This window comes from Myotis myotis, unplaced genomic scaffold (assembly GCF_014108235.1).
Source record: "Myotis myotis isolate mMyoMyo1 unplaced genomic scaffold, mMyoMyo1.p scaffold_m19_p_3, whole genome shotgun sequence".
In the NCBI taxonomy this organism is placed as follows: domain Eukaryota; kingdom Metazoa; phylum Chordata; class Mammalia; order Chiroptera; family Vespertilionidae; genus Myotis; species Myotis myotis.
The window spans coordinates 135,701,743-135,726,854 of record NW_023416335.1 but is presented as its reverse complement, the minus strand read 5'-3'; the positions used below and the strand labels follow the sequence as shown (position 1 = coordinate 135,726,854).

Below are 25,112 nucleotides of genomic sequence, written 5' to 3'. Positions count from 1 at the left end.
TTTTCATAAATATCACCTCTTTTTTGTCACCTCCTCAAATTTATATTTATACTTTTTGTAAGTTTACATTAAAAGATAAGTGAACTTTCAGAAAAAGTAAATTGAACTTTTAGGAAGATTTCCACATTGTACTCTTCTACTGTCTTATTTCTTCATAATGTACTAACCAGTCTTTAAATATTTCTAAAGAATGCTATCACTGACTATCAGGCTTTTAATAGGCTCAGTTTAAGCAAGAAAACCAAGGTATAGTATTAAATTTATTTTCTGACTGTAATCCAAAATACATATTACTATTGGTTGTTTTTAACTTTTTTCTTTATTGTCTTGATTATTCATTAATTGCAACAGCCAAATAGGTTTACACACAAAAATAGAAGTTAAATGTATCACCAAAATATCCATATAACTTCCTAATCCTCCACCTTAAATTCATGAAACATGCTAGGAACTTTTAAAAATTATTTTTAAGTGTTCTCTTTAAACTTTTCACAAAATTTTTCTTATTGGACTTAAATTTTAGAAACCTCTCTTTGCTTTTCTTCAAGAATCATATGTCAATTTAAATTTTTTAAATAGTAAGCTTAAAATAATAGCAACAAGTATCATTTACTAAGTGCTTACCCTAGACCAGGCACAATACTAAAAACTTTGTTTTAAATGTCACCATCTAAAAATTGATAAAAACTGAATTTTTGAAGGCATTAGAGCATATTGTTTGGGCTTGTGCTTTAATCTTCAACTACTAGTTTGCATTTTCTCTTCAATAGTTACTTATTTACTGACCTTGGACACATGTCATAATTTCTCTGTAGCTTAATTTTTTATGTGTAAAATAGGAATAATAACAGTAATAATGGGAATAGAAATAATACCTTCTTCATAGAGTTGTGAGAATTAAATGAATGAAAAATGTTAAATGTTAAAACAATATATAGCACATGGTAAATGCTCAATAAATGTCAACTGCTGTTGCTCTTATGGATAATTAATAATTATGGTTATGAAAATAATATTTAAATCTAACACAAAGGTTACAAAGCATTATTCAAAGTTTTCTTCATCAACTGAAGCATACTATATGCATAGTATTATGAGATAGGTACTATTATTATCCTGTGATACATTTGAAGAAACTGTTAAGTAGTGAACCCTGAGATTTGAATCTCTGACTTTGAAGCCAAAGCCCTAACTCCTCTACTGCATATCAACTTAGTGGTTTCCTAGAAGCCTGGAAGACGAAAGTGCCTTTATCATAATAATGTCCCAAAGCATTTGTATGATGTTTTTCAATTTCCCAAATACTTGCTCATGTTTACAATCAATCTTATGAGTTGGGTATTATACCAAACTTACATAACATGATACCCAGCAGAACTTTAATAATGTATTCCAGCTCCCTTAGTTAATTGCAAAGTCCCAACTTCCAGTTTAATACCTTTTCCATAAGACCTGTAAAATGCATGTCCTACACACACACACACACACACACATACACACACTCTCTAATGGTGCACTCTTTCTGCTCCCTCCCATTTTAACATGCATTAAAGCGTAAAGTTGATTTATCACTTGTGAAGGAAAGAAAGTAAAATCTGAGCCACATCCAGTTCATTCCTGGAATAGTCAGGCCTAGGCTGCTTAAATGTTGACAATGTTGACTCCCTTCCCACCTACCCCCTTCTGTATTTACCAGGATAGATGGTCCTAGTTATTCCAGGAATGCACATTTGAAGGCACTTCATTACTCTCTTCCCTTCCTCTTAGGAAACAGCTGTAAAGTTCGTATTTACTCAGAGTAACTTGGGAATGATGATTTATTCCATCCTGTTTGTATTTTTCTATGTGCCCCATTTCTTTATGTTCTCTTGTTAAAATGCATTTCTTGGTCTTACTTATAGTTTTTCTACAATTGATTTTTAATAACAATGTAAATATACACTTATTTCTCAGTTATCTTGATATAATTTTATATAATTTTCAAAAGCATGGCAAAGGAGAGCTTTAACTATTTTAGGAGTTTTATATAAAAGTCACATAAAATTAAAGTCCCCATCTCTTACACCTAATCAAATTAAGAACTTTGTAAGCCACTTGTAATACTAATATTTCACTTTGTGTAATAATATATTTCCCAAAATGCCTTGAATTTTAATAGAACAATATAAGAGTAGGTGTCAATAGATGAAAAGTGATTTCAGCATTTTTGTGAGAGAACTGAAGGATATTTAGGGGGAGGAGAAGTGAGGCACAGATGATAAAGTAGAAATTTTGGGTACTGCCGAAATAAATTACTCAAAATTAAAAATATATCCAAAGATTGGAAATTTTGAATAAAATGTTTTGAAGTATGAATGTTTAGAATATGAAATGTTTCAGGAAAGGAAAGTGGAAGTCTCAAGGAGTTGCATTTGGGAAAAAAAATTATATAAGAAATGTGCCTTTTAAAGGTTATAAATTTTTGTGTGGGCACTCAAGTATGTGTGTATGTCTGCTTTTAGTGAGTTATTGCAAGAATTGAGACAGGGGCTGGTATTCCCAATGCCATTCTTACTATAATCACCCTCCACACTACTCCCACCATCCAGAAAAGACACATATGTTCATTCAAAGTGCTCTATTAGGATCCTACAAGACATTCTTCAGTGACTTAAGAAGGTAGTACCATCAGGCGAAGACCCAAGATATAATGGTGGACCTTCAACTCTCAATTTGTGGTGTTTTGAGTCTCAGCATCTGAGGCCCCCTGTGTAGGAACTTGACATTAGATAGGGGAGAGGGACAGCAAGTAGGTTTTCTTCCTGAGCACACAGGCGAAATTTATTTTGTGCTAAACTCCATCTGAATCCAAACATTCCAGTTGAAGCAGATGAAAATAACAATGTTTGGTCTTTGATGAAAAATAGGAGTTACAAAAGGATAACTCAGTGAATATATACATTTCACTGAACTCTTATCTTTAAAACTGTATCAAGTCATTGGACAGTTTTTAGATTTTATCTTATTTGAGTTCTCAAAAGCAGTTAATATTGTTGACTTCCCTCCATTCTTGCTTCTTTTCTTTTTTTCTAATAACTGCATGGGATATTATTTTGAGTTTGATTTTTCTCTACTCAATATCAACAGATCTTTGGGGATGTGAATGGAGTTTAATGAATTTCGTAGTTTCTTGGATTAAAAGTACCTATTGCATTGCTACTGTAAAATACCCTTTTCTCTGTGCACTCTTTCTCTGTGTTGACACTTGAACAGTATGGGTTTGAACTCTATGGATCCACTTGTATGTGAATTTTTTTTTTCCAATAAATTCCTATACTGTTTTCTAGCCATGGTTGAGAGTCCATGGAGGTGGAGGGCCAACCGTGTGCATTGATCTCTGCCATTTTATTTAAGGGACTTAAGCATCCACAGATTTTGGTATTTGCAAGGGGTCCTGGAACCAGTCCCCCTCATATTACTGAGGGATAGCTTAAGTTTTGGGAAACATAAAAGTTATACACAGATTTTTGACTGTGTGGAGGTCATTGCCCCTAACCATAATGTTTTCAAGGGTCAACTATATAATATTGTTTTTACCTTCTGCTTCTGTGAAACTATCACGCTTCATTGGGGCCCTTGTCTTCATCCATTCCTTTTTACCTTTGGGGAAACCTTTGTACCTTCATGGACACCTCCTACCTCTTTTTCCCCAGGAAATGAAGCCTTGCCAAGACTTCAATCTCTGATACTATGTTGATTGAAGGTTCTTTTTTTCCAACCTACAAGTAGCCAATGCTATGATCATTCAGGCCTCAGACATATTTTTAATGTGACCTTACTTAGGGTAGTACCATCTCTTTCTGGATGTTGATCCTAGATAATATCATCTCTAGTCCGCCACCATTAGGACAAAGCCACATTCTTTTTCACATATATTCTGTCTTACACAGATGTGGCTTATTATGAAAGTTTATTTCTACATATTTAACTGACTAGAGGCTCGGTGCACAAAAATTTGTGCACTCGGGGGCAGGGGGGCGGTTCCCTCAGCCTGGCCTGTGCCCAGTCACAGTCCAGGACCCCCTTGGGGGATGTCCACCTGTTGACTTAGGCCCACTCCCCGGGGGATCAGGCCTAACCTTGCAGTCAGACATCCTTCTGGCAGCCAGGGAGCCCTCGGGAGATGTCCAACTAAAGGCTTAGGCCTTTAAAGTATTTAGTGATGTACCTGTGAGCTTTGCATAGACGAACTAAGCACATGACCCTTTCTTGTACATCAAAACCTGCACACACATGTAAAAAGAGGACCTGTTTTTGACAGATGTGAAACCACTGTTTATTTGTAATAAATAATTACACAATCTAAAAAAAAAAAAAAAAAGACCTGGCTTCCGTTTGTTCTGAGTCCCTTCCTGCCTCGCCGCCGGGGATGCGATCGGGTCCCCCACGGCCAGACAGGATGGCTTCCGTGTTCTGGGTCCCTCCCTGCCTCGAGGGGTCACCAATCACCACCGGGTTGGGGGCAGGGAAGAGGCAGACACTGGCGGCCTCTTCTCTGCCCCGCCCAGCTTCTCTGATCACCAGCTGGGGGGCGGGCCTTTGCCCGGGTTCTTGGGATCCAGGGTGGGGGGCAGGGCAAAGTGCCTTTACCCTGCCACCCGGCTGTTTCCTGCCACCTGGGTTTCCGATCACCATTCTTCCGTCCTTCCCCTTTCGCCTCCCATCATTGCACCTACCTATGCAAGTTAGCCACCATCTTTGTTGGCAGTTAACTTGCATATTGCCCTGATTAGCCAATGGGAAGGGTAGCGAAGTTATGGTTAATTACCATGTTTGTCTATTATTAGATAGGATAAGCACTCCATTTGGAATGTTAGCTCATTTTTCTTTGGTAACATTTTAACTTAGAATGGAAAAATTATAAAAAATTGTATCTTAGGTTTCACATCAGGTTTTTAACATTCACTTATGGTCCCAACTCTCGTGTATGGATTTGATTTCTGTTATTTGTTCTTGTGTTTATATATGTCTACATTTTTTTCAGCTGCCTACTGAATCACTCTTCTATCGTGCTGTCCTTCAGGATATTATTAAAGATTGTTATGGCATCACCAAATGGTATGATAATTTTATTTTAATAAGAATAACTGCTGTATTGTATGTGAAGTGGCTTTTAGTTTGCAGATAAATTTATTCAGGGTCACTTTATTGGTAGGAAAAGCTTTTAATTTGAGCATAATTTCAGTAAGTAACAAAGAAGTATGCAATAACTGTATCTGGGTTAATCATTAAGGTGAAGGCTCAAATGATTCCTATTTGTTGTGAAAGATTGTTATAACGATAAAGTAATATATGCAAAATGTACTTTAGAATTTTAGTAGTATTGAAATGTTATATATAAATAATTTGGTAAATATAATATCATTGGAGCAGGAGTTATATTTAAAATGTTACACAACTGCTGTGACCGGTTTGGCTCAGTGGATGGAGCATTGGCCTGTGGACTGAAGGGTCCCAGGCTTGATTCCGGTCAAGGGCCTGTACCTTGGTTGTGGGCACATCCCCAGTAGGGGGTGTGCAGGAGGCAGCTGATTGATGTTTCTCTCTCATTGATTTTCTAACTCTATCCTTCTCCCTTCCTCTCTGTAAAAAATCAATAAAATATATTTTTAAAAAATAAAATGGTACACAAATAATACTTCATTAACCACTTAACCAATAAGAACAGATGTTGATTATAAACATTTTGGCCATTCGTGTCTCTACTGGTAGAACAGTAGCCTTACATATGCTTTTGTTACTGTTTCTGATTTCCCCAAATAATGCCTTGCTTATGCAAAAGCAAGGGGTTGGAGAATTTTTCCATAATATTGATGCAATAACTGCTGTACTCAAGAATACATTTGTAATCCTAGCAAGTTTTATGAATGTCTTATTTTTAATTATAATTTTAGAATTTTTATAGCCAACCAATTTTAATAGGATTATTCTTCAAATTACAATAAGGAAACTTTCAGTTTCTCAAAAACTAATCTACACATATTAATGAAGATAGAAGCTACTTTAGATTAGCTGTTATTTCTCTGTAAGAGGAAATCATTTTTTACTGAAAGAATTTATGACACAAATATCTGCATATACTGTTGGTTTCAACTGTCTTTTCTATGTAGATAACTCCCAAATCTGTATCCTAATCTCCATTCTCTTTTCCATCTACTAGAGGCCCAGTGCACGAGATTCGTGCACTAGTGGGGGCTGTCCCTCAGCCCGACCTGTGCCCTCTCGCAGTCCAGGACCCCTCAAGGGATGTCCACCTGCCACCTTAAGGCACTCAGAAATCCCTCTCACAGTCCGGGACTCTTGCAGTCCAGGACCCCTCATTCCTTACTGTCTGCCTGCAGCAGAGGTGGGAGAGGCTCCCGTCACCGCAGCTGCACTCTCACCAGCTATGAACCCAGCTTCTGACTGAGTGGCACTCCCCCTGTGGGAGCACACTGACCACCAGGGGGCATCTCCTGCATTGAGTGCCTGCCCCCTGGTGGTCAGTGTGCATCTTAGTGACCCGTCATTCTGTCGTTTGGTTGATTTGCATATTAGGGCTTTATTTTATAGGATTTACCAGTCTTTAAAACATCTATAAGCGAATTTCTTGTTTTCCTGAGAACTAGCTCTGTCTCTTGACCCCACCCCATGATGCAAACCTTGTTGAAAAATGTCACAAAGTTTTGCAAATCATGTCCACTCAAATATTGATTATCTGCCTTCTTTTAAGACCTCAAATCTGTTCACTAATTTGTTTATTAATGACCAGTTAAAATCATCTACATTCTTTTCTAAACCTTTATTCTTACTTAAAAATTTAAATCTCTTCAACCTTCCACATTCCTGCCTTCCTTTACTACTCAGAAGATGGGTGGCATTTGTTAGGACGACTTTCATCCCAGAGCTTCATTGATTTCACCCACATTTGGCCATGATAATTGCTTTTCTCCAAACTCTCTTTCTCATTATCTTCCATTAAGCTGCATTCCTCTAAGTTTCTTTGCCCACTCTAAACATTTATCTATTTTCTTTAAGGGTATTTCTCCTTTATCATCCCCTAAGTGTATCTAGGTATTCTCTAATGTTTTGTACAAAGCTTCCATCTCTTATCTCTTTATATTTCCTCTCAGTAATTACCCTCACAACAAATCTTGTATCCAGCTCCATCTCTTTTGAGAACTTCAAATCTACATTCCTCAGTTTTATCTGAACAGCTTCTCTTAAGTACCTCATGAATACATCAGAGTCAGCCATGTCCAAAAACCAAAGTCAACTTTCAACCAATTCTATTCCTCTTTTCCACTGTCTTTTTTTTTTTTTTTTAATGTTTTTATTGATTTCAGAGAGGAAGGGAGAGAGAGAGACATCAATGATGAGAGAGAATCATTGATTGACTGCCTCCTGCATGCCCCACACTGGGGATCGAGCCCACAACCCGGGCATGTGCCCTGACCCGGAATCCATCCCTGATCTCCTGGTTTCTAGGTCAGTGTTCAACCACTGAGCCACACCAGCCGAGCTTTTCCACTGTCTTGACTTTTTTCATTTCTGAGAATAGTATGACCATTATCCACATTTAGAAATCTTAAAATGATATCTGATTCTATTCTTTTTAATATATATATATATTCTTATTGATATCAGAGAGGAAGGGGGAGAGAGAGAGCGATAGAAACAGCAATGATGAGAACCATTGATTGGCTGCCTCCTGCATCCCCCCTACTGGGGATCGAGCCTGCAACCCAGGCATGTACCTTGACCAGGACTCAAACTGTGACCTCCTAGTTCATAGGTTGAAGCTCAACCACTGAGCCACGCCAGCCGAACTGATTCTGTTCTTTTCTCACCATGAAATCACACCTTCTAATTACTTGTCGAGAATTTGACATGTTATTTTTTTTTAGCCTAGTAATTGTTTATTGTGTGACAGGCAGCCAATTAGGTTCTGGATACATAGGATATAGTGTCCACACAGCAGTACTTCATATTCTAGGATGTCATGTGCAAAAAGCAAAGAAAATTATAGAAACCTACTTCTCATAACAGTCGGCTAGATAATTAGGGCCAAACCTCCTTGTGAGAAAAACTAAAAACACTGGATATATGCATGCATGCCCCTGTGTGTATGGTGTGTGTGTACATGTGTTAGTGTATTTAAATTTGTTTTGAATTGATTTGAGAACATTAGAGACTGATCAAGGAAGTTTAACTTAAGGGCAAATATCTAGGAAAAGATGGTAACCAAGAGAAATGAGCTCAGCTTTTAGGGCTGCATTTTCCCAGAAGCATCTGTGAATTCTTGAATAAGCAGCTGTTTGCCAGTCAACAGAGTGGGCAGAGAAGGTCATTACAGCTTTCAGTAGAATAACAGTCCAGTGAGAGAAAAGTTAAGAGTTCATGGCTTACCTAGGATGAAGACCGTGTAGGCCGGGTAAAGCACTCATATTTAAGTTAGGTCTGTGGAGGTTCACACTGTATGAGTAAGGGTGAACTAGACATAAATAGCCCTAAAATGGACTAGAGCCCCACTTGGAATTAAACTGTGATTAAAGTATTTTATTTTAGTTCTTTTTTTATTTTTCAATCCCAGTTCACATTCAATATTATTTTACATTTATTTCAAGTGTACAACATAGTGGATAATTATTTATGTAATTTACAAAGTGATCCCCCCAATAACTCTAGTACCCACCTGGAACTATACATAGTTATTACAGTATTATTGACTATATACCCATGACTATTTTGTAAGTATCAATTTGTACTTTCTAATTCCTTAACCATTTTCACCCAGCCCCCAAAGTCCCTTTCCCATCTGGAAATATCAGCTTGTTCTCTGTATCTATGAGTCTGTTTCTGTTTTTATTTGTTTGCTTGCTTGTTTTGTTCTTTAGATTCCACATATAAGTGAAATCACATGGCATTTGACTTACTCTGTATGATTTTTTTCACTTAGTGTAATACCTTCTAGATCTATCCATGTTGTTGCAAATGGTAAGATTTCATTGTTTGTATGCCCAAGTAATATTCCATTGTATAAATGTACCACATCTTCATTATCCATTTGTCTATTGATGGGCACTTAGGTTGCTTGCATATTTTGGCTATTGTAAATAACACTGTAATGAACAGAGGGATACATATATATTTTCGAATTAGTGTTTTGAATTTATTGGGATAAATAACCAGAAGGAATTGCTGAGTGATAGGTAGTTCTATTTTTAAATTTTAAGGACCCTACATACTGTTTAGTGGCTGCACCAGTCTGCATTCCCACCAATAGTGCACAAGGGTTCCTTTTACTCCACATCCTTGCCAACACTTGTTTGTTGATTTATTGATTATAGCTATTCTGATTGGTATGAGGTGATATCTTATTGTGATTTTATGGTGACTAGTGATACTGAACATATTTTCATATGTCTATTGGCCATTTGAATATTATCATTGAAGAAATGTCTATTTAGGTCCTCTGCCCATTTTTAAATTGGATTGCTTATTTTTTTAGTGTTAAGTTACATGAGTTATTTATAAATTTTGGATATTAAACTCTTATCAGAGCTATCATTGGCAAATATTTTCTCCCAATTGGTAGGCTGTGTTTTGTTTTGTTGATGGTTTCCTTTGCTGTGCAAAAACTTTTTAGTTTAATGTATACAAGAATAAATTCAAAATGGATTAAAAACTGTGTCCTGGCTGGGTGGCTCAGTTGGTTGGAGCACTGTCCCATGCACGAAAACGTTGCAGGTTCGATTCCTAGTCAAGACACATACCTACACTAGTGGCCTGGTGCACAAAATTCGTGCGGGGGGTGGGGGGGAGGGTGTCCCTCAGCCCGGCTTGCACCCTCTCCAATCTGGGACCCCTCGAAGGATGTCCTACTGCCAGTTTACAGGGATTGGGCCTAAACCTGCAGTCGGACATCCCTCTCATAATCCGGGACTGCTGGCTCCTAACCACTCACCTGCCTGCCTGCCTGCTTGATTGCCCCTAACCACTCTGCCTGCCGGCCTGCTCACCCCCAACTGCCCCCTGCCGCCAGCCTGCTTGCCCCCAAATGCCCCCCCCACCAGCCTGATCACCCCAACTGCCCCCCGTGCCAGTGTGCTTGCCCCCAACTGCCCCCCATGCTGGCTTGCTCGCCCCCACCTTCCCTCCACACTGGCCTGCTCACCCCCAACTGCCCCCCTGCTGGCCTGCTCACTCTAAATTTCCTCCCTCCCCCCCCGCTGTCCTGATCACTTCCAGCTGAACCCCACTGATGGCCTGCTCACCCCCAACTGGCCCTGCCCCCAATCAGCCTGATCACCACAACTGCCCTCCCCTCTTGACTTCTAACCACCTCTTCTTCAGCCCTGCCACCATGGCTTTGTCCAGAAGAACATCTGGAAGGCCTCCTGGAAGGTCTCCCAGTCTAATTAGCATATTACCCTTTTATTAGTATAGATAGAGGCCTGGTGCACGGGTGGGGCTGACTGGTTTGCCCTGAAAGGTGTCCCGGATCAGGATAGGGGTTCCCTTGAGGTGTGACCAGCCTGGGTGAGGGGCTGAGAGCTGTTTTCAGGCTGGCCACACCCCCTTCAGGGTGGGGGTCCCCACTGGGGTGCCTGTCCAGCCTGGGTGAGGGGCTGATGGCTGTTTGAAGGCTGGTCAAGCCCCCCAGTGTGGACCCTCACCCCATGGGGGTGTGGCCAGCCTGGGTGAGGGACTGATGGCTGTTTTTAGGCTGGCAACACCCCCTTCAGCGTGGGGGTCCCTACTGGGGTGCCTGGCCAGCCTTGGTGAGGGGCTGAGGGTCATTTTCAGGCTGCCCACAGCCCCTTCAGGGTAAGGGGGTCCTGCTGGGGTGCCTGGCCAGCCTGGGTGAGGGGCTGATGGCCGTTTTCAGGCTGGCCACGCCACCCGGCAACCCAAGCTCCAGCCTCTCCTTTTTTTCTTTTTCTTTTTTTTTCAGCACCTCCTTGAGTGGAGGCCAGGGTGGACTGGAAGCAGGTATCTGGGATTTATTTATCTTCTATAATTGAAACTTTGTAGCCTTGAGCAGAGCCCAGGGCCGGCCAGGGCAGGCAGGAAGCTTGGCTTCCTCCATCACTGGGCGCAACTCAAGCCTCCTGCTCAGCCGCCGCCATCTTGCATACTCCTGATTGGCTGGTGGTTGTAGCGGAGTGGCAGAGTGATGGTTAATTTGCATGTTTCTCTTTTATTAGTGTAGATTGCTGGTTTGATCCCTAGTCAAGTGTGCACAGGAGGCAACTGATTGATGCTTCTCTCTCACATCGATTTTTCTAGCATTCTGGAGATTAGCGGTACAAAATCAGTTTCACTGGGCTAAAATCAGGTGTCAGCAGGACTGTATTTTTTCTGGAGGCTCTAACACAGTGGTTCTCAACCTTCTGGCCCTTTAAATACAGTTCCTCATGTTGTGACCCAACCATAAAATTATTTTCGTTGCTACTTCATAACTGTAATGTTGCTACTGTTATGAATCGTAATGTAAATATCTGATACGCAGGATGGTCTTAGGCGACCCCTGTGAAAGGGTCGTTCAACCACCAAAGGGGTCGTGACCCACAGGTTGAGAACCACTGCTCTAATGGATAACCCATTGACTTGCCTTTGACAGCTTCTAAAAGCAGCCTACATACAAGGGCGGGCAAATAGATTTACAGTTGTGAATACATGAAACACCAGACTTCATTCTCATACTATTATTTATTAAGTATTATTTAGTATTATTAAGTATTATTAAGTATTAACTATTATTTAGTAAGTAGCATTTTCCATAGGAACAACTGTAAACCTACTTTTGCCCCACTTGGTATTTTGGCTCTTGGCTCCTTCATCATCAAAGGTAGCAATGTAGCCTCTTCAAATCTGACTCTAACCTCCTCTTCTTCCTCCCTTTTCCACTTTAAAGTATTCTTGAGATTATGTTGCAGTCATCTGGATAATCCAGGGTGCTCTGTTTATCTTAAGGTCAGCAGACTGGAAAAAACTTCATCTGCAACTTAATTCCTCCTCTTCATGTAACATAATATATGCCTAGGTTCTGAGGATTAGAATATGGATATCTTTGGGTAGAGTACTATTCTCCCCACCACATACAAAATAAGTAAATTTTATTACTACTTTATAACAAACACAGAAACAAATTCAGCCCAGCTGGTGTGCTCAGTGGTTGAACATTAACCTGTGAACCAGGAGGTCACAGTTTGATTCCCAGTCAGGGAACATGCCCAGGTTTCAGGCTCAGTCTTCAGTAGGGGGTATGCAGGAGGCAGTTGATCAATGATTCTCTCTCATTATTGATATTTCTATCTCTCCCTCTCCCTTCCTCTCTGAAGTCAATAAAAATATATTTGAAAAATCAATTCATAGTAGATTAAAAACTTAACTATGAAAGGCAATACTATAATACTTTTAGAATATTGAAGAAAATCTTTATAACCTTGAAATAGGGGAATGATTTCTTTAAATATACACCAGCAAATCTTAAAAGATTAAAAATTCAACCACATTAAAAATAAGAATTTCTGTTTTTAGAAGATACCATAAAAAGAGTGAAAAGAAAAGGAACCAGAGGCAGAAACTAATTATAAGTTCTATAACTGACAAAAGATTAATATCCAAAATAGGTAAAGAATTCCTGAAAATCTGTGAGAGAAAAAAATAACCTTTGTAAAAGAAAGATAGTCTAAAGACTTGATTAGTTACTTCACACAGAGGACTCTCAAATGGCCAATGACCATAAGATAAGATGCTCAATCTTGATTAGTAATCAGAGGAACATCAAATGATACAGCAATGGGATATTATTTTTATAACCATTACATTAGCAAATATTTAAAGTTTTATAATATCAAATGTCAGCAAGCATGTACAACAACTAGAACTGTCCACATTGCTGGTTGGAGAAAAAAATCAATCCTTGGAAAACAAGTTAACATTATCTAGTAAAGTTGACAATCCTATATAATAAAAGGCTAATACGCAAATTGTTCCCTTGGGAGTTCGACCAACCGGAAGTTCAACAGCTCGTTATGATGTGCGCTGACCACCAGAGGGCGGCGTGGAATGAAGGAAGGCCCCAGCCAGCAGCTGGCAGCCAGGGGAAGGAAGGCCCCGATTGGCCCTGATCACTGGCCAGGCCCAGGGACCCTACCCATGCATGAATTTCATGCACCGGTCCTCTAGTGTATATATAACTATCTCAGCAGTTCCACACCTACGTATATATCCTAGAGAAACTTTAAACATGTGCTCTTAGAAATGTATACAAGAATAGTCAATAGCAGCAATGTTTATAAGAACAGAAATCGAGGAACAAAGAGTTCATTAATAGGAGAATGGATAAATTATAAGGAATTCTATGCCACAGTAAAAATGTATGAATTACAACTACATGTATCATCGTGGATCAATGTTGTGAATATAAGTCACAGAAAATTCCTGCAGGATGGTTCCATTTATATAACTCAGTAACAAGCACAATTGTATATCTAGGAGTATAAATATATGGCAAAAAAAAGTCAAGAAAAAAACACATGACAATGGTAAACACAAGCAAGTTTCAGTGCTTAATTTCCTATGGGGAAATGAGTAAACAGAGAAATAGGATGGGGAAGATGAGGGGTTTTAATACACTGTTAATATTCTATTTCTCAAGTTTGATGTTGACTATAGGGTTCATTTTATAGACAGTCTTTATATTTTATATATATCTTATAAATACTTATTTGTGTTTAGTAGCAATCTCTCATTGGCTACAATATACATTATTGAGCTATATATTACACTCTGAGTAGTTATTATAGTCACCTCATGAGAGTATTAAGGAAAATTAAGGTAAAAGAGGTCAAAGGCTTGCCCAAAGTCTCATACAGCCTGAAAGAACCAGAGTTAGAACTGAATTCCTAGTCTGTAAGTGTTTTCAGTATACCATGTTTTTTTCATTTAAATTTGGGGGGGAGGGGTGTTAAAATATGAGTTGAGTCACATGGCTCCTTGTATTAGCATTGTAAATCAACGTTAACTTGATTGGAATCTCTAGCCAGCAAGAGTGCTAAGAAAATATGATCACTTATTTAACTTATTTTTCATTTTGTTTTATTTTCTTTATTAACCAAAATAAATTGTCCTCTGGTGATAAACTGTTTTAGAATACCTGAATTATTTTTCTGAAAGTTTCTTTAAGTGTAATTGTTTATGTAGCCTAAGATTAGAAGTAAACTTTTTTTGTGGACTTAAATATAAAGGCATTTTTATTCTATTAATTGTAATTGTCATTTAGCATCTAATATTTATGTTAAAAATCAGTCATTTATAGAGAATTCTTTTTTATATAAATATCTCTTATCTGGAAACTTTCTAAGTGGAATAAAATGCCAAAGAAGGAATTTCATGGGGTAAAAGTCACTTAAAACTCTTGGAAAGAGGACAGGGAAAATATGTATACTTTACTCACTTTATTATTCTCTTTCATAATGAATACTGTAAATAGTTATATAAGAATATATAATTTTGATGCCTATACTTATGAATAACTTAGTTTAATTTTTATTTTGCTATATTCAAATAAGAAAGTGAAAAACCAGATAATGAAAACTGGCTCACAAAATTAAAGCTAATAATTTAATCCATAATATGTGTTCACATTGGAATTAGCAAGTCTGTATTCTTTAAATTGAAGGATATAGTAGTCTATAAAGATTTTTGGAGCTCCCTTAAATGATTGCCATTTTCAGCAAAATTTTGATATTTTAAGTCTTTTAATATCTACCAGCATATAAAAAACACAAAATAAATAGTTCCATCAAGATTTTGTGATGCTGGAGCAAATGAATTTTAGTACTTTCTGCCCTACACGTGCTTGTTTCCAGTTATTTAGTATACATCAGCTTCACCTCTTCCTAAAACGTTCTGCACTAATGTCGCCTCTTTGGAAAGTTGCACAAGTGAACCATGCTCTTACAGTTGTATTTTTAGAAAAGAATGTGGGTGGTGTAGGATTCACTGGAGTAGAATTTTAATCAGATCTAGTGCATTCACTTTTATTAAAAGAAAGAATAGTAATTCCTTTTTAGCATGCTGGCCATGCTTTAATCTGACAGAGGGCCCCTTTTAATCTGTTCTCCCAGTCCCATCATTTGTCTTTCAGAATTAGTCATGTCACTTTTCTACCCTCAGATGTTTGAGAATTCCTTTTTTTTATACTTAAAAACTAAACTATCCTTATTATCCCATCAAGGTCATTTCTAATCTGTCACTAATAATGTCCTTTCCAACCTAATTCATCACCGCATTCTTCCTCCTCTGCACCTCAAGCACCCATCCGTGCACACTGGCCTAGATTATGCCTCATTGCCCATGCAGTTAATTTTGCACCTTGTATGCTTCCTTGGAGCACCTTTGTCTACTGGGAATACCCTTCTCCCCATTTCTGCCACTCTTTCCTCCCATGATCTCTGGGGGGTAAAACACTAGGCCAGTGGTTCTCAACCTTCCTAATGCCACGACCTTTTAATACAGTTCCTCAAGTTGTGGTGACCCCCAACCATAAAATTATTTTCGTTGCTACTTCATAACTGTAATTTTGCTACTGTTATGAATCGTAATGTAAATATCTGATATGCAGGATGTATTTTCATTGTTACAAATTGAACATAATTAAAGCATAGTGATTAATCACAAAAACAATATGTAATTATATATGTGTTTTCCGATGGTCTTAGGTGACCCCCGTGAAAGGGTCGTTCAACCCCCAACGGGGTTGTGACCCACAGGTTGAGAACCGCTGCACTAGGCATTCTTTATAACCCAGTTTAGGAGACATCTCTGATATATTTCTTTTCTCTTTCTCACCCTCTTCTCTTCTTTCATAGTATTTAATCTATGATTCATGGCTCTTATTGAATTTAATAGTACAATTAGTTATTTGTATCTATTTTTTTACCACCTAGTGAGCTCTCCTGGTATTCAGTCTTATTAAATGAAATGATATATCCTACTGGTTAAGAGCACACATTCTGAAAAAGCTCTTTGGATGCCATTACCCTATCCGACCACTATTCTATATCTGTTGTTCCTGTTAGGTTAGGTGGCTCAGGAGGCGGCGCAAGAAATAGAGAGTCCAGTGAATCAGAAAAGAAAGGAAAGGGAAAGGTTTATTTCTGCGTCCCCGGGAGACCCAGTACCCCCAAAGACAGGGCACGTGGATTCATGCCAACAGGGAGGGGAGCGCTCTTTTTATACTGCGGTTGGGTGAGGGGCGGGGACATGAGCTGAGGTATTCAGTTGAGGAAGTTTCAGCTGCAGGGGGTCAGCAAGGTGTTCAGGAAGGAGTCAGTATCTGTGTGGGGGTCAGTGTTGATTCAGGGAGAAGCCAGTATTTGTGTCTGGCATGCTGATCTGTTAGACATGCCAGGGGGAGTCCATTATCTCATCTCATGTCTGCATGTATCCTATTCTGGGCTCTCTCCGACCTAACAGTTCCCTTTTACCAGAAAATTCCTTCAAAGTGCTGCCAGTTTTTCCTCCCATTTTCTCTTTTATTTATTTATTTATTTTTTATTTTTTTTATTTTTTTAATTTAGTTTTATTGTTTAAAGTATTACAGATAGTAGTACATATGTCTCCTTTCCCCCACTCCCGTTCACCTTCCCCCGGCCTCCCCTACCCCCTGGCACATGCCCAACCCCCTTCCCCCCAGTGTCTTGTGTCCATTGGTTATGACGCGCCCAATCTCCCATTTTCTCTTGTATTCGAATCAGATTTTACTTCTGTGTTGCTGAATCCCATTGTCTGTTCCCAATCCTTATCTTATTTGGCCTGTTGTCAGGATTTCACACAATTTACTACTCTTTATTGCAGCCCTTCTTCTCTCATACCAGGGCAAGTCCCTCACAAAATACTCATCTTTTTTTTTCCTCTCTTTTTTCAGTTTATTTTGCTGATTCTTCTTCTTTCAAACTTCTAATTGTTAGAGCGCTTTTTTTCTATATATATCTACTACCTAGGTGATCTCATCATGTCTCATGGCTTTAAATACCATATATGCTGATAAATCCTAAGTCTCTAGTCTAGTAAATTACAATCTTATTCTTCCAGTTGCTCAGGCCAAAAATCCTGGAGGAGTCTTCGACTACTCTCTTTCTCACACTGCTAGATCTAGTCCTTCAGCAATTTTGTAGTCTCTCCCTCAGAATATATCTAAAATTCTACCACTTTTCACCATCCTCAAGGCCACCAACCTGGTTCAAGCCACCATCGTTTCTCATCTAGATTATTGTTATTTTATTTTTATTAAATTTATTGGGGTGACATTGGTTTATAGGATCATATAGGTTTCAGGTGTGGATTTCTATGTTTCAAGATATGTATATTGCACTGTGTGCCCATCACCCAAAGTCAATAACTTCCTAATTGGTCTTCTTACTTCTAGTTTGTTCCCTATAGTCCATTCTCTCCACAATAGCCATGATGAACCTGTTAAAAGTTAGATTTTGCTCATAATATTCTCATGGTTTCTTATTGACTTGGAAGTGAAGCTAATATTTTCACTGTAGTCTACAAAATCTTACATGGTATGGCTTCTCATCTCCCCAATTTCATTTCTATTGTTTTTCCTGTATTTATGTCTATATTTATTTTCTCACTATTCCTTAAAAATGCCAGAAGCACTTCTACCTTGGGTCTTTGCATATGACATATCCTCTACCTGGAACGTGCCTTGCCAGATATCCACATGGCTAGCTCACTCTCTTCCTTCAGTTTTTTTACTCAGAATTATCATGTCTAATTATCATTCCCATCACTCCTCTATCACTTCATATCTGCCCTCTCTCCTTCATCATCAGCTTCTCATCAAATCTTTTTACTAATGCATTATATATTTTACTTATTTGTTTCATTGATCATACCCCAACTGAAATGATGTTTTATTCACTACAAGTGATAGAACCAATAATCTGGTTCCAGAGTATCCAGATCTACACAAATAAAAGACAAAGATGTTAACTGACCATACCTTCACTACACCCACCAGCCAATCAGAAGGGTATGCAAATTAACCCAAAAAAGATGGCAAATTTGCATACTGCAGGTGGGGCGGGCAGCGCCAGACGCTGCCCGTGGGATCTGAGCCGCAGATTGGGGACCGGGGAGGCGGGGGAGGCAGCACCAGAAGCCACCTGTGGGATCTGGGCCGCAGATCGGGGACCAGAGAGGGGGGGCAGGCAATTGCACAGGCCAGAAGCCTGAGTCCTGGGCAGGGGCAGAGCCGGTGAACACAGAGGGCTGGGAGTCCCCTGCCCAGGCCTAACACCCTGGCCAGAGGCCTGAGGCCTAGGCAGGGGCAGAGCAGGCCATCGGAGTGGGCTGGGAGTCCCCTGCCCAGGCCTAACGCCCCGCCAGAAGCCTGAGGCCTGGGAAGGGATGGAGCTGGCAATCGCCTGGGGCTGGGTGTCCCCTGCTCAGGCTTAATGCCCCGCCAGAAGCCTGAGGCCTGGACAGGGGCGGAGCCTGCGATCGGAGCGGGCTGGGGGTATTTTGCCCAGGCCTAAGGCCCCGGCCAGAGGCCTTAGGCCTGGGCAGGCGATCAGAGCAGCCTGGGGGTCCCCTGCCCAAGCCTAATGCCTCTCTGGCCTGGGCAGGGGCAGAGCCTACGATCGGAGTGGGCTGGGGGTCCCCTGCCCGGGCCTAATGCCCCAGCCAGAGGCCTGAGGCCTGGGCAGGGACAGAGTCGGTGACCTCACGGGGCAGGGGGTCCCTTGCCCAGGCCTAATGCTGGGCCAGAGGCCTGAGGTCTGGGCAGTGGCGGATCCCGCCATCAGAGTGGGGTGGGGGTCCCCTGCCCAGGCCTAACGCCCGGCCTAAGGCCTTAGGCCTGGGCAGGGGCCGAGCCGGCAATTGGTGTGAACTACAGAGGAAACACCTTTTCTGACCACTCATTGGCTAAGTTCCCTGTATGCCACTGGTAATATTCTTAGTAACTTGGGTAATAAGAATCCAAGAAGGTGATGTAGGGTTTTTCTACCTCACTCCTGGAGAAAAAAATAAAGGTCCACTGCTGGAGGGCTAAGAAATATCATATCCTGCCCTAGCTGGTTTGGCTCAGTAGATAATGCCTTGGCCTGCCTACCACAGAGTCTGGGTTCAAGTCTGACCAAGGGCATGTACCTAGGTTGCAGGCTCCTCCCTGGCCGGGGCCCAGGTCAGCGCTCATGCAGGAAGCAACCAATCAAAGTGTTCCTCTCACTTTGATGTATCTCTCTGTCTTTCCCTTTCTCTTCCACATTTTCTAAAAATCAATGGAAACATATCCTCAGGTAAGGATAAAAGAAAATAATAAAGAAATGTCATATCCTATGAAAGACACATCTTGAAAATGCCTAAAGAAAGTTGTCATTTTTTCATGGTGAAGGGACTGGAGTCTGTGTTGATGAAAACACCTTGGTGGCTGTGGTGACTGGCAGTGGCTGCAGCAGCGTGGTGATGGGGCTGGTGCCTTCCCTTGATCAGCCCGGTCACCTCCCACAAAGGGTAGTCAGTCTGCGGCTTAGGCCCGCTCCCCAAGGGGAGCTGGTAGTGGGCCTAACCATCAATAGGACATCCCCTGAGGGCTCCCAGTATGTGAAAGGGGTCAGGCTGGGCTGAGGGACCACCCCCCCCCCAGTGCCCAAATTTCGTGCACCGGGCCCCTATCCTATCTAATAAAAGAGAAACATGGTAATTAGCCGTAACTTTGCTACCCTTCCCATTGGCTAATCAGCAAGATATGCAAATTAACTGCCAACCAAGATGGCAGCTGGCAGCCAGGCAGCTGACACGAACAGGGAGGCTTGCTTGCTCCAGTGACGGAGGAAGCCAGGTTCTCCGCCTTCCGCTGCTGGGCCTCCCAGCTGCTCTCTAAGAAACATTGTTTCAAATATAGAAGCTAAACAAAACCCCAGAAACCTGCTTTCAGTCAGCCGGGATCTCAGAGCTGGAGTCGCAACAAAGTTTCAAATACAGAAAGTAAACAAAGCCCAGAAATCTGCTTTCAGCAGCCGAGGTCTCAGAGCTGGAGCCGAGCCTTAGAGCTAAAGACAGCTCTCAGCTCCAGTGACAGCCATAAAAGGTAAATAAGTCCCAGAATAAAAAAGAAAAAAGGAAAAAAGGAGAGGTTGGGAGCTTCAGTCACCCGCCAGCCTGAAAACAGCCCTCAGCCCCTCACCCAGACTGGCCAGGCACCCCAGTGGGGACCCCCACTCTGAAGGGGCTGTGACCAGCTGCAAACAGCCATCATCCCCTCATCCAGGCTGTCCAGGCACCTAAGCGGGACCTCCACCCTGATCCAAGACACCCTTCAGGGCAAACCAGCCGGCCCCCACCCGTGCACCAGGCCTCTATCCTATATAGTAAAAGGGTAATATGCCTCCCAGCACCAGGAGCAGCGGAGCAGCGAGGCCTCCCAGCACTGGGATCAGCAGAGCCTCGAGGCCTCCCAGCCTGGGATCAGCGGAGCCACGAGGCCTCCCGAACCCGGGATCAGCTGAGCAGCAAGGCCTCACTGCCCTGGTGTCAAGCGGAGCCACGAGGCCTCCCAGCACTTGGATCAGCGGAGCCTCAAGGCCTCCTGGACCCTGGAGCAGCGTGACAGGGGGCAGCGCCCAAACTCCCTGATTGCCCTGCGGCTCTGTGTGTGACAGGGGGCAGGGCCACAACCCCCTGATTGTCCCTGCTCTGTGCCTGATAGGGGGGAGCTCCCTAATCCCCTGATCGACCCTGCTCTGTGTGTGACAGGGCGCGGCGCCCCAATCCCCTCCCCCCATGGGCCCTGCTCTGTGTGTGACAGGGTGGAGCCGCAACCTCCCCATCGGCCCTGCCTTGAATGTGACGAGGGGGTGGCGCCCCAACCCCCCAATAGGCCCTACCCTGAGCATGGCTTAGGGTGGCATCGCAACTTCCTGATCCACCCTGCTCTGTGCATGGCAGGGGGGATCTCCCCAACCCCCTGATCTGCCCTGCTCTGTGGGTGACAGGGAGGAGTCCCCAACCCCTTGATCGGCCCTGCTCGGTGTGTGACAGGGTACGGAGCCCCAACCCCTCTGATGGGCCCTGCTCTGTGCGTGACAGGGGGCAGCGCCCCAACCACCTGATCGGCCGGCTCTGTATGTGACAGGGGTGATGCCACAACCCCCTGATCTGCCCTGCTCTGTGCGTGACGGGGTGGCACCGCAACCTCCCCATCGACCCTGCGTTGAGTGTGACAGGGGGCGGCGCCCCAACCCCCCAATTGGCCCTACCCTGAGCGTGACTGAGGGTGGCATCGCAACTTCCTGATCCGCCCTGCTCTGTGCATGACAGGGGGTGGTGCCCCAACTCCCCAATCGGCCCTGCTCTGAGCCCAACCAGGGGCTGCGGGGCAGGCACCTAGGGATTGGGCCTGCCCTCTTCCACCCGGGAGTGGGCCTAAGCCAGCAGGTCGTTATCTCCCGAGGGGTCCCAGACTGTGAGAGGGCACAAGTGGGGCTGAGGGATACCCCCCTGCCACCAGTGCACAAATTTTTGTGCACCAGGCCTCTCGTTTATATAATAAAAGAGAAACATGCAAACTAACTGTCCCTCTGCTGTGCTCAAGCCACGCCCACAAGCACACCCACCAGCCAATCAGGAGCGAGTATGCAAATTAACCTAACTCAGATGGCAGCAGCCATGGAGCTGGAGCGAGCAGGAGGCTTGGGTTGCTCCCGACGATGGAGGAAACCAAGCTTTCCGCCTGCCTTGGCTGTCCCTGGGCTACACTCAAGGCTACAAAGTTTTAATTATAGAAGATAAATAAATCCCAGATACCTGCTTCCAGTTGGCAATGGCCTCCGCTCAAGGAGGGGCTGGGAGCCTGGGTTGCCATGACCAACCCAGGCTTCCAGCCAGACCTGGGCTCCACTCAAGGCTACAAAGTTTCAATTATAGAAGATAAATAAATCCAAAAAAAAAAAAGAAAATAAAAGGAGAGGCTGGGAGCTTGGGTTGCCGGGAGGCATGGCCAGCCTGCAAACAGCCATTAGCCCCTCACCCAGGCTGGCCAGGCACCCCAGTGGGACCTCCACTCTGATCCAGGACCCCCTTCAGGGCAAACCAGCCGGCTCCCATCCGTGCACCAGGCCTCTATCCTATATAATAAAAGGGTAATATGTAAATTGACCCTAATAGCAGAACGACTGGGAATGACTGGTCACTATGATACACACTGACCACCAGGGGGCAGACGCTCAGTGCAGGAGCTGCCCCCTGGTGGTCAGTGCGCTCCCACAGGGGGAGCTCTGCTCAGCCACTAGCCAGGCTGATGGCTGCCACCACAGCGGCGGTGACAGGAGCCTCTCCCGCCTCCTCAGCAGCACTAAGGATGTCTGACTGCAGCTTAGGCCTGCTCCCTGCTGGCAAGTGGACATCCCCCGAGGGCTCCCGGGCTGCCAGAGGGATGTCTGACTGCCAGCTTAGGCCCCATCCCCCGGGGAGCGGGCCTAAGCCAGCAGGTGGACATCCCCTGAGGGGCCCCAGACTGTGAGAGGGCACAGCCTGGCCTGAGGGACCACCCCTGAATGCAGAAATTTTTGTGCACTGAGCCTCTAGTACAGTGGTTCTCAATCTTCTGGCCCTTTAAATACAGTTCCTCATGTTGTAACCCAACCATAAAATTATTTTTGTTGCTACTTCATAACTGTAATGTTGCTACTGTTATGAATCATAATGTAAATATCTGATATGCAGGATGGTCTTATGCAACCCCCGTGAAAGTGTTGTTTGACCGCCAAAGGGGTCGCGACCCACAGGTTGAGAACCGCTGCTCTAGTAAAATATATAAATAAATATTCAAAGCCCAAGGCAGATGTGAAGAGAACGAGATGGCAGTATCCAGAGCAAATTTCCTTTCTGGTCCCAGTTCTGCCACACCGTGCAGGGTAGTTTGGTAAGGCTCAGGTCTCTTGGCTGCAGGTTCCTCATCTCTGAAAAGCAGGGATTGAACTTGTTATCTTTCATGTGCTTTCTAGTTTTAGAAATGCTTTTGAAAGAGGATAAATCAGACTTTGATTATTCTGTAATAGTGTTCTCTAGATTATTGTCCTGAAATCAGTGATTCTATAAAAATAGTTTGAGAGAAAAGAATTTCTTAATCAAGTAAATGTTTTAATGTACTATTACCTTCCTTAAAATTACCAGTGCCCATTTATATTTTAAAGACACTGAATAATTTGGTGAGAGACAGCATAGTTTAACAGTAAAGAAAATACATACAAGCTCTACTGCCTGGTTTTAAATCCCAGGCCTCACTAGGTTATAGCATGTGACTGTGGGGACATTACTTAACATATTTTTATCTGTTTTACCATCTTTAAATTGGGAACAATAACAATACTTACCTCAAAGGGATGTTGTGAAAAATAAGTTAATATCCTTAAAGTATTTAAAAGTATTCCTAGAACATAGTGACTGCTATTATTATGAAATCTATTAAACTTTATTGAAACCAACATTTATTAATACTATATTTCTTCTCCCAAAACTCTGTGCACAATTAATATTTGTAGCACTAAGTGTTTTATGGGGAACACTCTAAGAAACACAGAAATATCTTGAAAATATTATTCTAACTTCTTTTAAGATCTCATTTGTGATTTATGTAATAATATTTCTCTCAACTCCAAATGAAATGACAATAACAAAGTTAAATTCTTGTATTTTTTTTATTATCACATATATTGTTGACAGCCAACCAATAAATTCTATGAAAGATTCTTCTGAAATATGAATACTTTCTAAAATTTAATCTTTTCTGTTAGGTATGGTCCATTCATTCTTTAAATCCACAACAGGAACATGGTGTAACTTCCTTTCCCTTTGGTGACTGGTCTTTGCTCTCCTTTTACTTTTTTATATCATGTCCAGTTGACAACAAAATTTTCTATACCAGTAAGTCTCTGAGTATGTGTTTGTTTGTTTTCAGTCCTCACATGAGGACATTTATTTCCATTAATTTCTAGAGAAAGTGAAAGGGAGGGAGTAGGTGGAAGGGGGGGAGGGGAGAGAGAGAGAGAAAGAGAGAGAGAGAGAGAGAGAAACAGACATTGACATGAGAAAGACATATTGATTGCCCCCGTGAGGCTGAGGAACCTGCAACCCAGATACCTACCCCTGACCAGGAATCAAACCCACAACCCTTCGGTCCTTGGGCCGATGCTCTAATCACTGAGAAAACCGGCCAGGGCTCTGAGTGTTTTTTTAAAATTATTTTAATTGAATTATTATTATGTAAATACTTATATGTGTAGACAACATAAATTATAAGTTTTTATTTTAAATTATCTATCATGAGGGGTAAAATTTTAATGGACTGAGTCTCCTGTTGAGATGGATGCTTCAGAGGATCTTCTGAGCCCTACCTCATAACAATGCGGGAGAGCAATATGGGTGAGAGGTATGCCTTTCCTTTGTCAGGATAATGCAGGCAAAGGGCTCTTTGTGAAAGGGGACGTATGAAACAGAGTCTAGAACACAGGTACCCACCCAAACAGTTTTAGGAGTGTAGATGTAAGAAGGTGGAGGATCTGGAAATTGACTCCTTTAAAATTATTTCCAACTCTATACTTCTTGAAAGTCTTTGCAGATCTCTCACAGCCATGTGAAGACTCACTGTTGTATATCAATCACTACAGTTAACCAGTTACAGTCCTTACAGTGTCACTGCATATCTGTACTAGCAATAAGGGAAACCTCATATACAAACAATAAGTAAAACCAAAACTTATATCCTTAGTTATACGAGTTCTGTTCATCTAGTCTTCAGGTGGTTCTCCAGGTAGATTTCTCGATAATTTAGTTGTCATTTTGATGTGATCCTGGAGGAGATGAGCATCTCGCCATCTTGACTGGAATCCTCCACAATCAAAAACTAAAACTTTTAACAAGTCAGAATACTTATCCTATCTAATAAAAGACAAAAAGGGTAATTGACCGTACCTTTGCTACACTTCCCATTGGCTAATCAGCGCCATATGCAAATTAATTTGCATACTGCAGGCAGGGCTGGCCAGCGCCACACACCCTCTGGGCCG

General features: G+C 42.1%; 1 protein-coding gene across 8 annotated transcripts in view; it reads left to right on the top strand.

Annotated features, from left to right (window-relative positions):
* The window catches only part of METTL25 (methyltransferase like 25), a 103,157-nt gene that overhangs the window by 55,528 nt on the left and 22,517 nt on the right, over positions 1-25,112 (top strand). For all 8 annotated transcript variants that reach the window (XR_004965889.1, XR_004965888.1, XM_036298167.1 and 5 more), the window contains one exon: positions 5,024-5,097. Coding sequence is in view for 6 of the 8 variants with exons in the window: in XM_036298167.1 (XP_036154060.1) it covers positions 5,024-5,097 (74 nt within the window). In the remaining 2 variants the exon portion in view is untranslated. The remainder of the gene's footprint in view (positions 1-5,023; positions 5,098-25,112) is intronic.